This window comes from Caretta caretta, chromosome 14 (genome assembly GCF_965140235.1).
Source record: "Caretta caretta isolate rCarCar2 chromosome 14, rCarCar1.hap1, whole genome shotgun sequence".
NCBI classification, from domain to species: domain Eukaryota; kingdom Metazoa; phylum Chordata; order Testudines; family Cheloniidae; genus Caretta; species Caretta caretta.
Genome location: NC_134219.1, coordinates 4,802,033 through 4,814,325, shown reverse-complemented (window position 1 = coordinate 4,814,325; position 12,293 = coordinate 4,802,033). Strand labels below are relative to the sequence as shown.

Below are 12,293 nucleotides of genomic sequence, written 5' to 3'. Positions count from 1 at the left end.
CAAGAGTTCACGTATGAGGAGCTGGGCCAGTGCGTGGGAGAGGTGGCCAGACCTGGCTGCTGCTGCTGCCATCCTGACCGCTGCTCCCTGGCAATGTGTGCCACTTTGCTCCTTGCCTGACCAAAGGCCCAGTGGCATTTTTTTTTTCAGAAGATCAGGGACCAGATGGCACAGGAGCAGAAGAACCAGTGCTGCATTTCCCGGACCTTCAGGCAAGACTCAGAGCGGCAGACAGACAGACTGATGGTCTGAGGGTGTTTATACACGTTCATCTTTCCAATATGCCTGTATTTGCTCGAGATAAAAATGTTTCACTGCCTTTTTCTTGTCCAACGATGTTTTCAGCTGCCCGGCAATACTCAATAGCGTCAGAATACACCCGTCTGAATGGCAATGATTGCAAGAGGGATCGAACCAAGACGCCTTGTTCCCCAAGGACAGCAGAATGCTGCCCACAGCCTCCCCCCGACCCCAACAAATCTCTTGCTCTGCGCTGGATGCAAGCCCTCCTGAGCACATTAGTATCAATACAGTTAATAAAGTGCACACTTGTAATGCTGGGCCCGGAGACAAGAATAACATTAAATAACACTGCACCCACCCACTAAGAACACCGAATGTGTCACACTCCTCTGTGTCATGCTTTTAAAAATATCTTCACTGACGGGCCCTCTTTTTTAAAAATTGTATTTATATTTTTGAACGTCTAACTCTGCCAGGTGGAAAATGTTTGCATCAGAGCCCAAGCAGGGGCTGGTGATGGATGTCTGCTTGTTTTACGTTAAATGGGAGGAAAGGAACAAAAAAAGTTTGCAATTACATGTTCCTCACAAAGAGGTGGGGCCGCTGGCAGAGAGAGCAGCCTTAACCTAAACCGCATAGACAGATGCAAAGGGAGGTGGCTTTTGTGGCCAGTGGAAATATACAAACAGGGGCAGCCTGAAGCTGAGATTTTATAGGAGTGAAGGGATTACAGGCTGAACGAAAGGCTGGAGGATTTGGTTCTCCTGAGGGCTTCCACTTTGTGTTGTTCATTTTGCCCAGCCCTGTGGAAGAACTTGGCAGCAGAATTTGAAATGAGAGACAGGCCTCGGTGATGGGGTTAGAGCCCAGTACCAGTTTGAATCTGGATCCCATTCTAAGAGATGTCTATGGTTCTGAACTCCCCCAGGGTCAGATACCATGTGCCTATTTGACCTCATCATCTTGCTACATAAAGCCAGGCTGGACTCAACTATGGTGGAATGAAAACAAGAGCACCACTCCACTGAATGCATCCGATGAAGTGAGCTGTAGCTCATGAAAGCTTATGCTCAAATAAATTTGTTGGTCTCTAAGGTGCCACAAGTCCTCCTTTTCTTTTTGCGGATACAGACTAACATGGCTGCTACTCTGAAACCACTCCAGACAGTCACAGGATGACCACTCAGTGTGTTCAGTTTCCCACTAACAGTTTGCTGCCCCTTTCCTGACAGGTCTCCCTGAAACCCTGCTTGTCATCATCAAAGACTTATTTTTAAATTGCCATTTCCCCCCAAAAAATTTACAAAAGCAACATTTAAATGTTACATTTCAATTAGCAAAACATGCAGCTCATTTTCTATCTGAAAACAATGCAATAAATGCATTTATTCTTGAATTGTTAATGCAATGTAATTCAATTCAATTAGGCTGTTATTGATGCATTAAACGCAAATTGAGATGGTACACTCTTAGGGGCAGGTACTGTCTCCTTCTATGTATGTGCTTAGCACAATGGGGGTCCCACTACCCTAGGCATACAAATAATTAATACTATTCACCTTTTTCTTAGGTGAATATGAAAGACAACAGGGCTCAAGAACTGTCATCTTAGCAACTGTCTTAACAAGAGTCATTATTTACTGCCTCTGTTGAACACCCCTCTTTCTCCTTTTCTCAGTGGTCATAGCAGCCACAATACCATCCTGTGGCACTGTCCAAGTCAAATCCTGCAAAGCCTGTCATTCAGGCCAAAATTATATGGCTAGGTAGGCACAAAAGCCAGCAGAGTTTCATATAAGACTAGACTGGGCCTCACAAACTGTTCACAGAACCTCCAAGCAACAAGGTTTTATTGTTCCCTGCTCTCGCTAGAGGTGACACATTCCATCTCCAGGGCAGATTTAGTTCTTGGGCTTTCATAGGGGTGGGAACTGTGGGTATGTCTGCATAAAAGATAAAAGGCCATGGATAAAAGATCCATGGCATGGCCATGGCTGGCCCAGGTCAGCTGACTCGGGCTCACGGGGCTTGGATTGCGGGGCTAAAAAAATCACTGTGTAGACATTCAGGTTCAGGGTGGAGCCCAGGATCTGGGTCTCTCCACTCTCACAGGGTCCCAGAGTTCAGGCTTCAGCTCAAACCTGAGGATCTACATGGTGATTTTTCAGCCGCCAAGACCAAGCCCCATGAGCCTAATTCAGCTGACCCAGGCCAGCAGCGGGTTCTCCCTGCATAGACAGACACCACAAAACTGCCATCACAGGCTATAAGATATCCCAGGCATGCTGTGAACTACAAGGCCGGTATTCCATTATGTTAATCCTGGAGACTGCCTAGGGCAGCATTTTTATATGCAGCAATGACTTTAAAGTGACATAATGGGATTGTTTGGGATTGCCGAAGGAGGTGGGAAAGAGAAAGGCTGCGTTATCAGAATAGCCTCTCTTCCAACGCCTGCTGTAATTGCTGCACTAATTTCATTGTGTTGAATTTGACTTTCCAGGCCAGCCTGCCAGATGCTTCTGGCTTTGCTATTACCTCCAAACACGACCACAATGGGCAGTAAAAGTGACGTAGTTCTTATTCTGCCATAGAGGGTTCTCTGCACTGAGTCTGTTCATTGCAGCTTCATGGAGCGTGTTTGCATTCCAGCCAAGTGCCAGCCCTCAAGGGCTGAACTGGGAATTTGGGGTCCCATTCACTAATGTGCTATGTATCATTGCTGTCTGTTTGCCACAGGTGCTTCTAGACCCGCCTCAGTCAAATGACAGTGCTCTGCCTCGGTAGCTATCAGGTACATACCCAGAGGGGAACGCAGCTAGGCAGCATTGACTGTCTTGTGGTCAAGGCCCGGGAGGTCAGGGCTTGTGTGCGACTTAATCTCTTTGGTTCTCAGTTCTCCCTCTAGAAAATATGAAGAGTAATGCTTCCTCCGTCTGTCCTCTCTGTACAGACTCTAAGGGTACGTCTACACTGCACAGACAAACCCACAGCTGTGAGTCTCAGAGCCTGGGTCAGTTGACTTGGGCTCGCAGGGCTCAGGCTGCAGGCTAAAAAAGAGCAGTGTTAATGTTCAAGCACAGACTGAAGGGAGATCATAAACACACATCAGGTTTCCTTCAGGGCAAGGACTGTCTCTCAGCCCATAGCACAAAGGGGCCCGCAGGCATTACTGAAATGCAAATAACGAATATGAATATTTGTCATTTCTTCACTGTCCAGTTGGGCCCATAAGACAAAATCCTAGTGATGGCTGGCATTGTGTTAAACAAATGTTTCCCTTGGTATATTTCATGATTTGGCACCTCCATGTGCAGCTAGAGATGAACTTCTGCCTACCACGAGAAGGAGGTTTTTATCCCAAGAGGTACAGACAAGCATTCAGATTCCATGTGCCTGTCTACATATCCCGTTATCCCTCTGTCTCGGGGCACTGGTGCCCAGAACACATACTGTATGTAGCTCGGTTATTCCTGGCAGTGTGGAAACCATACGGGCCGCCCAGACAAGCAGAGTTTAAGATGTTCCCACTGTGTGATTGCATTGTAAAGACAGATTAATAACCAGTACGTAGTAAAATGGCAAAGTCACTTTAGCACCAAGGAAATGTATTGGGCTGACACCCTGGGGAGAATGGCACTCTCTTACTGAGCCATAGGCTGCAGCACAGGCGATAGCAAGGAAGCTTAGGCACTGTGCCTAAAACCTGCTTCACTGCAGGCTCGAAAAGACCGCCTCGAAGGAGGAGGGTGGAGTTCCAGCTCCCTGGACCATTGAACCCTTGGTTTCGGGCAAGAAAGGCAGGGGAGCCAATTAGTGTGACTGGCAGTGGTGAGATTTCTACTTTGGGCACCTCTCCACCATTAAGACTTCCAAAGCCACCCAATTGCCATCAGCTGCATAATAACTTCTGGGCAAGCTCTGTAGAGGATGGCTGATTTAAACCTGTAAATGGCTCTGTTACAGAACATACTTAGAAGTCCCAAGATACTCTAGGAAACATGACCAGGTCTTTACTGCTCTCATGAAATGTAACAGATTGGCACTGAAATGCATAATGTATGCCAACGCAATTGACAGCACAAACCCTGGACTGAGTTCCTCACTGGTATCAATCAGGATCTTTCTGGTGCTTAATTTAATTTGATTTCTCCTTTTCTCTTTAAGTTCCATGATTTTTGGCTGGTGCGCTTTTGGAGTCAATTAGAGGTTGCTGGAAAAGCATTACTTTGTAGTCCCCCACAAATGCAATTATCATCCCTTTTTTAATTATTCCTTTTAAAAACTGCATGTAGTGGCTTCTGTCACTAGATGTTACTTTATATTTAAAAAATTTAAAAAAACATTTGCAAGATTAGTTAGTCAAAAAACATCACTATCTTTTTCCTCTTACACTGATTTCCCCCATACATATCAGTCTTAATGGGTTTCATTTTTGCCCCTTGCAAACTTCTCCTGCACATCGCAACCAATTTGTTTACACCCTCACTTCTAGAGACAAGAGGTCTATGGTCCTTTCACACTATTGCCTCCCCTGGTGAGAAGATTTTGCTAATGGTGCTGTAGCTACCTATCCACAAGGAAATATGCTCAGACCACTTGAAACCAGGGATATGATAAAAATATGAGTGTGAAGTTTAGCTCTTACTTATGTGATTATGGTGTTCAGTTCCCCTGTATTACGCTTTCCAGCATACAAAAGCTCAGCCATCCAGCTTCAGTCTAAACCCGCTTTTATTCTATATTGAGAAAAGCAACAAAGAAGAAAGAAGTAAAGTATCCATGAGAGCGCCCAATGTGTGTCTCTCTTCTGTAATTCTGCAGCAGATCTGAGGACAAAATGGCTGCACTTACAAATGTAAAGATGCAGAGCACGAAACAACAAAAGGCATCACAAGTATCCTAGCTATATACATTGACACTTGCTGTATGGAGACCTGCTTTCAACATTTCTAGGAAGACTCCTAAAACTCAAAAAGAAAAGGAGTACTTGTGGCACCTTAGAGACTAACCAATTTATTTGAGCATGAGCTTTCGTGAGCCACAGCTCACTTCATCAGATGTGTACCGTGGAAACTGCAGCAGACTTTATATACACACAGAGAATATGAAACAATACCTCCTCCCACCCCACTGTCCTGCTGGTAATAGCTTATCTAAAGTGATCAGCAGGTGGGCCATTTCCAGCACAAATCCAGGTTTTCTCACCCTCCACCCCCCCACACACAAATTCACTCTCCTGCTGGTGCTAGCCCATCCAAAGTGACAACTCTTTACATAATCAAGTCGGGCTATTTCCTGCATAGATCCAGGTTTTCTCACTTCCCCCCCACTCCCATACACACACAAACTCACTCTCCTGCTGGTAATAGCTCATCTAAACTGACCACTCTCCAAGTTTAAATCCAAGTTAAACCAGAATATCTAGGGGGGGGGGGTAGGAAAAAACAAGAGGAAACAGGCTACCTTGCATAATGACTTAGCCACTCCCAGTCTCTATTTAAGCCTAAATTAATAGTATCCAATTTGAAAATGAATTCCAATTCAGCAGTTTCTCGCTGGAGTCTGGATTTGAAGTTTTTTTGTTTTAAGATAGCGACCTTCATGTCTGTGATTGCGTGACCAGAGAGATTGAAGTGTTCTCCGACTGGTTTATGAATGTTATAATTCTTGACATCTGATTTGTGTCCATTTATTCTTTTACGTAGAGACTGTCCAGTTTGACCAATGTACATGGCAGAGGGGCATTGCTGGCACATGATGGCATATATCACATTGGTAGATGTGCAGGTGAACGAGCCTCTGATAGTGTGGCTGATGTCATTAGGCCCTGTGATGGTGTCCCCTGAATAGATATGTGGGCACAATTGGCAACGGGCTTTGTTGCAAGGATAAGTTCCTGGGTTAGTGGTTCTGTTGTGTGGTATGTGGTTGTTGGTGAGTATTTGCTTTAGGTTGCGGGGCTGTCTGTAGGCAAGGACTGGCCTGTCTCCCAAGACTTGTGAGAGTGTTGGGTCATCCTTTAGGATAGGTTGTAGATCCTTAATAATGCGTTGGAGGGGTTTTAGTTGGGGGCTGAAGGTGACCGCTAGTGGCGTTCTGTTATTTTCTTTGTTAGGCCTGTCCTGTAGTAGGTAACTTCTGGGAACTCTTCTGGCTCTATCAATCTGTTTCTTTACTTCTGCAGGTGGGTATTGTAGTTGTAAGAAAGCTTGACAGAGATCTTGTAGGTGTTTGTCTCTGTCTGAGGGGTTGGAGCAAATGCGGTTGTATCGCAGAGCTTGGCTGTAGACGATGGATCGTGTGGTGTGGTCAGGGTGAAAGCTGGAGGCATGCAGGTAGGAATAGCGGTCAGTAGGTTTCCGGTATAGGGTGGTGTTTATGTGGCCATTGTTTATTAGCACTGTAGTGTCCAGGAAGTGGATCTCTTGTGTGGACTGGACCAGGCTGAGGTTGGTGGTGGGATGGAAATTGTTGAAATCACGGTGGAATTCCTCAAGGGCTTCTTTTCCATGGGTCCAGATGATGAAGATGTCATCAATATAGCGCAAGTAGAGTAGGGGCTTTAGGGGACGAGAGCTGAGGAAGCGTTGTTCTAAATCAGCCATAAAAATGTTGGCATACTGTGGGGCCATGCGGGTACCCATAGCAGTGCCGCTGATTTGAAGGTATACATTGTCCCCAAATGTGAAATAGTTATGGGTAAGGACAAAGTCACAAAGTTCAGCCACCAGGTGAGCCGTGACATTATCGGGGATAGTGTTCCTGACGGCCTGTAGTCCATCTTTGTGTGGAATGTTGGTGTAGAGGGCTTCTACATCCATAGTAGCCAGGATGGTGTTATCAGGAAGATCACCGATGGATTGAAGTTTCCTCAGGAAATCAGTGGTGTCTCGAAGGTAGCTGGGAGTGCTGGTAGCGTAGGGCCTGAGGAGGGAGTCTACATAGCCAGACAATCCTGCTGTCAGGGTGCCAATGCCTGAGATGATGGGGCGCCCAGGATTTCCAGGTTTATGGATCTTGGGTAGTAGATAGAATATCCCAGGTCGGGGTTCCAGGGGTGTGTCTGTGCGGATTTGATCTTGTGCTTTTTCAGGAAGTTTCTTGAGAAAATGCTGTAGTTGCTTTTGGTAACTCTCAGTGGGATCATAGGGTAATGGCTTGTAGAAACTCGTGTTGGAGAGCTGCCGAGCAGCCTCTTGTTCATATTCCGACCTATTCATGATGACAACAGCACCTCCTTTGTCAGCCTTTTTGATTATGATGTCAGAGTTGTTTCTGAGGCTGTGGATGGCATTGCGTTCCGCATGGCTGAGGTTATGGGGCAAGTGATGCTGCTTTTCCACAATTTCAGCCCGTGCACGTCGGCGGAAGCACTCTATGTAGAAGTCCAGTCTGCTGTTTCGACCTTCAGGAGGAGTCCATCTAGAATCCCTCTTTCTGTAGTGTTGGCAGGGAGACCTCTGTGGATTAGTATGTTGTTCAGAGGTATTTTGGAAATATTCCTTGAGACGGAGACGTCGAAAATAGGATTCTAGGTCACCACAGAACTGTATCATGTTCGTGCTTAAGGCACTGAAGCTACTTTCATAACAAGCCTTCTCCGCCTTTTCCAGTCAGGTAAAAATGCCTCGTGACTTGGACAGTGTCATTTCTGTCATCTATTCAACCTTAATTTAATTGTGCAGAAAAATGGTTTCAGGTTTTGTTTTGTTTTGTTTTTCCATGAGGTGATGAGGATAAAAACAGTTCAGCAGAAGGCCTTAAGCGCTGAACCTTTCCACATTTTTTCCCATTCCCTATTTCTTCCACAACAGGAGGCTGAGCCATCAAATCAAATTTCTGACCTAATGCATGGCTGCTGCAGGATAGGAAAAAAGCAACCGAGCGCTGTATAGAATTGCCATGTTGTCGCTGTCGGGAGACTCGGCTGCAGACTAATTTGGTGCAGCTTCCTGTTTTTCTATAGCCAACTCTGAAGAGAAACAGCGGAGAAGCTAATATGAGCTTCTCAAGGCATTGACTTGCTGCTGTTGTGTTTTTCAACTGACAGACCCAATTCAACAGAGGCCTGACTATGCTTCCAGCATCAGCCACAGCCAAGGGACATGGTTAATGTCAAACGTGACGCACTTTGTTTACTGTGAGGTTGCAGTTACACAATGTACCGCTTGGTATTTCCAACTGAAGTCCCGGCCATGGCCTTTTTTCATTGTTTTTTGGGCAAGTGTTTGGCTTTTCAGGCCTTCGTGGACCTTGGTTAATCAGCCATAGTTCGTGTAACTCCCTAAGGGCTGCAACGGAACATCACTTTAATCTCTTCAGGCTTAGGAGAATCACAATCTACTAAGACATGAACCTGATGTCTGAAAACTAATTGCATCCCTAGCCTTTAAATACGATGATGACATTTCTTAATTAACTCCTCCAGGCCTCTGCCAATTTAGACTAAAAGAAGCAAAGAGGTAGATTCCACCCCCTTTCCCCTCCCCAATGCAAGGATACTAGCACTTATTAAGCCATTTAATTAGTCATGATGCAGTTTGGGTGGTAGGGCTCATTTCACTGTAACTTGCATCTCAAACATCAGCATCAGTTGAAGTAAATGGAGTCGTACGGGGTAAGACAGAGAGGAGAACTGAGTCTTCTGTGTATTAATAACCCTTCACTGTGCATTCAGTTTGCCCAATTGCTCCCCATTATTGCAAATGCACACCTTGCAAAGTGCTATTGGAAACACCAGATGGGCAGAATTCCATACACACAGCACAGCTGTAGACAGGACTGTCCTATTGTGAAAAGGTCATATAATGTGACTGATTTAATCTAGCGCATTGTTTGCTAAGGGAGCAATATTATACAGGCGAGGAAGGCCCTGATTAACTGGTCTGGCCAAGGTACACTTGGCACAGGGTTGAGGGCGGTAAAGTTGTACCACTTTCATGTGTCTCCAATTCTGGGGCCAGCCAGGGGTCAATCTAGTCTGCAGTATAACTTAGAGTAGCCTCAGGACTTCCTATATCCTACACCCAGCTGCCTATAGCCCCAGTGGGCCATTCTTGCAGCCAAAGCACAGCAGAACTGTAGCCATGCCTCCTTTTCTCCAGCCCCACACTAGCAGTTGTAAATGTAACTCAAGAGCTTCCTCCTGCAGGACCTGACTTTGTTTCTCCAGGGGAGGGGCAGAGAAGCATCGTGAAGGGGACATAGCTCTTAGCTGGATGTTCTACGTCTCAGATAGAAGGGGCCTGAAACATCCCAAACGTCTCTTTGAAACTGACGGGGGACTATTCCCCATCTACTTATCGCAGTTTTACATACAAGAGCCTATAGGTCTTACCTTGTGTAATACTTTCGGAAAAGTCCTGAAAAGATTGAACTCTGGCCTATTCTTCAGCAAAGCGCTAAGCTGAAATGCAGGAAGAAGGGAAGTGTTTAGTTATGCAGAATACTGAGTATCCCCTGCCCCACATTGCCCAAGGAGGGACAGCAAAGCCCCTCTATCCCACCAGGGATTTCCTTTTGGTGGAGCGAATTCCACAATGCACAGATCCTCCAGCTTCGTGGCCCCTTTCCACAGGCTTCTTTTCACTTTCTGCATCAACAGTGACAACGCTAAAATTACACTGCATTGCCCATTTCATGGGAAGATCTCAGAGTGTTTTACAGATGGGGAACCTAAGACACAGAATGGGAGCTAGAACCCAAGTCTCCTAACCTGCAGGTGTGTGCTCAGACTAGAACGTGCTACATCATCTATTCAAGAGATGGTTAAGAGGAGGTTTGATCATGGTCTATAAGTTCGTATGCGAGGAGAAGAGTTCCCATAGCAGAGGGTTCTTTAATCTAGCGAACAAAGGCATAACGAGCCCCAGTGGTTGGAAGCTGAGCCTAGACCAATTTGGACTAAAATATGGAACATATTTTTAACTCTGAGGGTAATTAACCACTGGAACAAGTTAAGAAGAGGTGTAGTGGATTCTCCACCATCTCAATCTTTAAATCAAGACTTGGTGTCTTTCTACAAGATCTGCTCTAGTGAAGCCAGAAGTTACAGACTTGAAGCAGGAATCAGTGGATGAAATCCCCTGGCCTGTATTATGCAGGAGGTCAGACTCAGGGATCATAATGTCTCCTTCTCTCCTTAAAATCTCTGAAGCTGTGAAAGGCCTCCTTTAAAACATGCTTCCTCTGGGAAGCTTGCCTGAGATGCCTTGTCCAAAATCTCTGTACACCCTCCCATCATTCAATACATTAGTCTGTGTGAACAACCATGTAAGTAGCTTCTAGCCGGGGCCTTGTCTTCTGTAACAAGCATGTGGTCGGTACTTAATCAGTAATAGGGGTAAGGCCATGCATATGATGGAGACCCCTGCCAGACTGTCTGCTCCCCGCACCGGGCATAGCCACGTACAGCAGATGCTTACTCCTAGCATGTCTGTGTGGGAGGAGCTGAAAAACCACGTTCCTACCCCATGTTAGTGAAGAAATGCAGTGCTGCCAGCTGGTTCCATCAGTAGCACAATAGCCACAGTTTAATATTATATGACACTGCTGCAGCTTGGGACTTCAAAGGGGACAGGATCATTGGCTAATTGGATTTCTGTTCTCAATTAGGGCCGAGGGAAAGCCAAATCCAAGGCTGACATAGAAAGCTTTAACCATCTGTAACAACAAGTGGGTAATTTATGACCAATCCATCGAGTCGTTTGTAATCTGAATGTAGGCTTTTACCTCAAGATGCCTACCTTTTCCCATATGTGCATGGATTTGTTTTGCAAAATAAAGGAATGCAGAAGTTTTCAAAGTAAAATGTCCATTCCCGCTCCCCCATTACAATTATGAAGATGGTACCTGGGAGGATTTGGGTTTCAGAAAGTGAGCGCCAATCTCTTCCTGCTTTGCGATGGAAATTGGACATTTAACAGCAGGCGTGATTATTATTTTATATATATATATTTGTGGTGGGGATGGAACTCTCTGCAGCTCAGTTGAGAAACTCCAATCGGTTTCACCTTCAAATCAAACCAAGATTTGAAACTAGCAAGCAGGTGAAATATAAAATTGGTGTTGGCCACATGTTGCAAATCAGAGGCTAATTAATCCAGCCAAAGATTTGGAGTCGATGTTCAAGCATTTCCACATGACATTCAAGAAAGCAGCTAACCCTGGAAACCCTGGAAAAAAAATTAGGAACCAATTGATAGGAATTCAGATATCAGCCATTGGATTTCCCCCATCATGTCATGACATAATACAAACCAGCATATAGCAGATTTCAGTAACAACATGGGAGGGGAGAAGTAATTCTTTGTCATTTGGGCAGGAGACATCATGCTGGCAAGTCTGCCCTTCTATTAGAGGATCTCAAAACACTTAACCAACATTAAGGGCTAAATTTTGGCCTTAAACCACCTTCCTGTACTGGAGGCAGTATGGCACTGCCAAAGAATGCTACAATTAGAATGCTACAATGGGTGCACTCCCCTCCGTCACCACTGGCTAGTAAGGATGGAGATGCGGCTAAGGCCCTACCGTCTCTTTGGGATGGGTAGTGTGTCTAGCAGCTCTAGCCAAGGGGCTACCAACACTGGATGTGTGGTCAGCCCTTGCATGCAAGAGGAGCCCCTTGCACCCACACACCCCTTGCACTTGCTGGTCATGATCTAGCCCTAGTCAGTTAAGACATGCAAGGCCTTTTTAAGGTATGTAGGAAACATCAGAAGTATTTGGTGGCTATATGGTGTGGGTAACTGTCTTGACAAAATCAATGCAAACAAATCCATAACAAAGGCAGGAACTGAATTGAGGAGTCTAGTCCCTGCAGGGGGCTGAACTAGCTGACCTCTCGAAGTCCCTTCCAGTCCTACAATTCTAACTACATTCCCTCTCCATGGGAATGTAGTTACTTACTCATTGAAGACAAAGGGATACTCATCTAACGAAGGCTTTGAAATATCTGGTCATGTGCACGTATCAATCAGCTGGTGGAAGGGGAATTTAGATAGAAAAATACTATTGTAAGCAAATTGTTCTGGCTTTAAAGAGAC

The 12,293-nt window shown here is 45.4% G+C and overlaps 1 protein-coding gene across 46 annotated transcripts in view; it reads right to left on the bottom strand.

Moving 5' to 3' along the window:
* Positions 1-12,293, bottom strand: part of LOC125621727 (uncharacterized) — a 357,495-nt gene that overhangs the window by 162,484 nt on the left and 182,718 nt on the right. For 28 of the 46 annotated variants that reach the window (XR_012664862.1, XR_012664855.1, XR_012664833.1 and 25 more), the window contains one exon: positions 9,584-9,652. The exons of 17 other annotated variants lie outside the window; for them this stretch is intronic. Coding sequence is in view for 1 of the 29 variants with exons in the window: in XM_075119195.1 (XP_074975296.1) it covers positions 9,584-9,652 (69 nt within the window). In the remaining 28 variants the exon portion in view is untranslated. Of the gene's footprint in view, positions 1-9,583; positions 9,653-11,097; positions 11,421-12,293 lie in introns of all 46 variants that reach the window. One more of the 46 variants, XR_012664848.1, reaches the window with a different exon arrangement.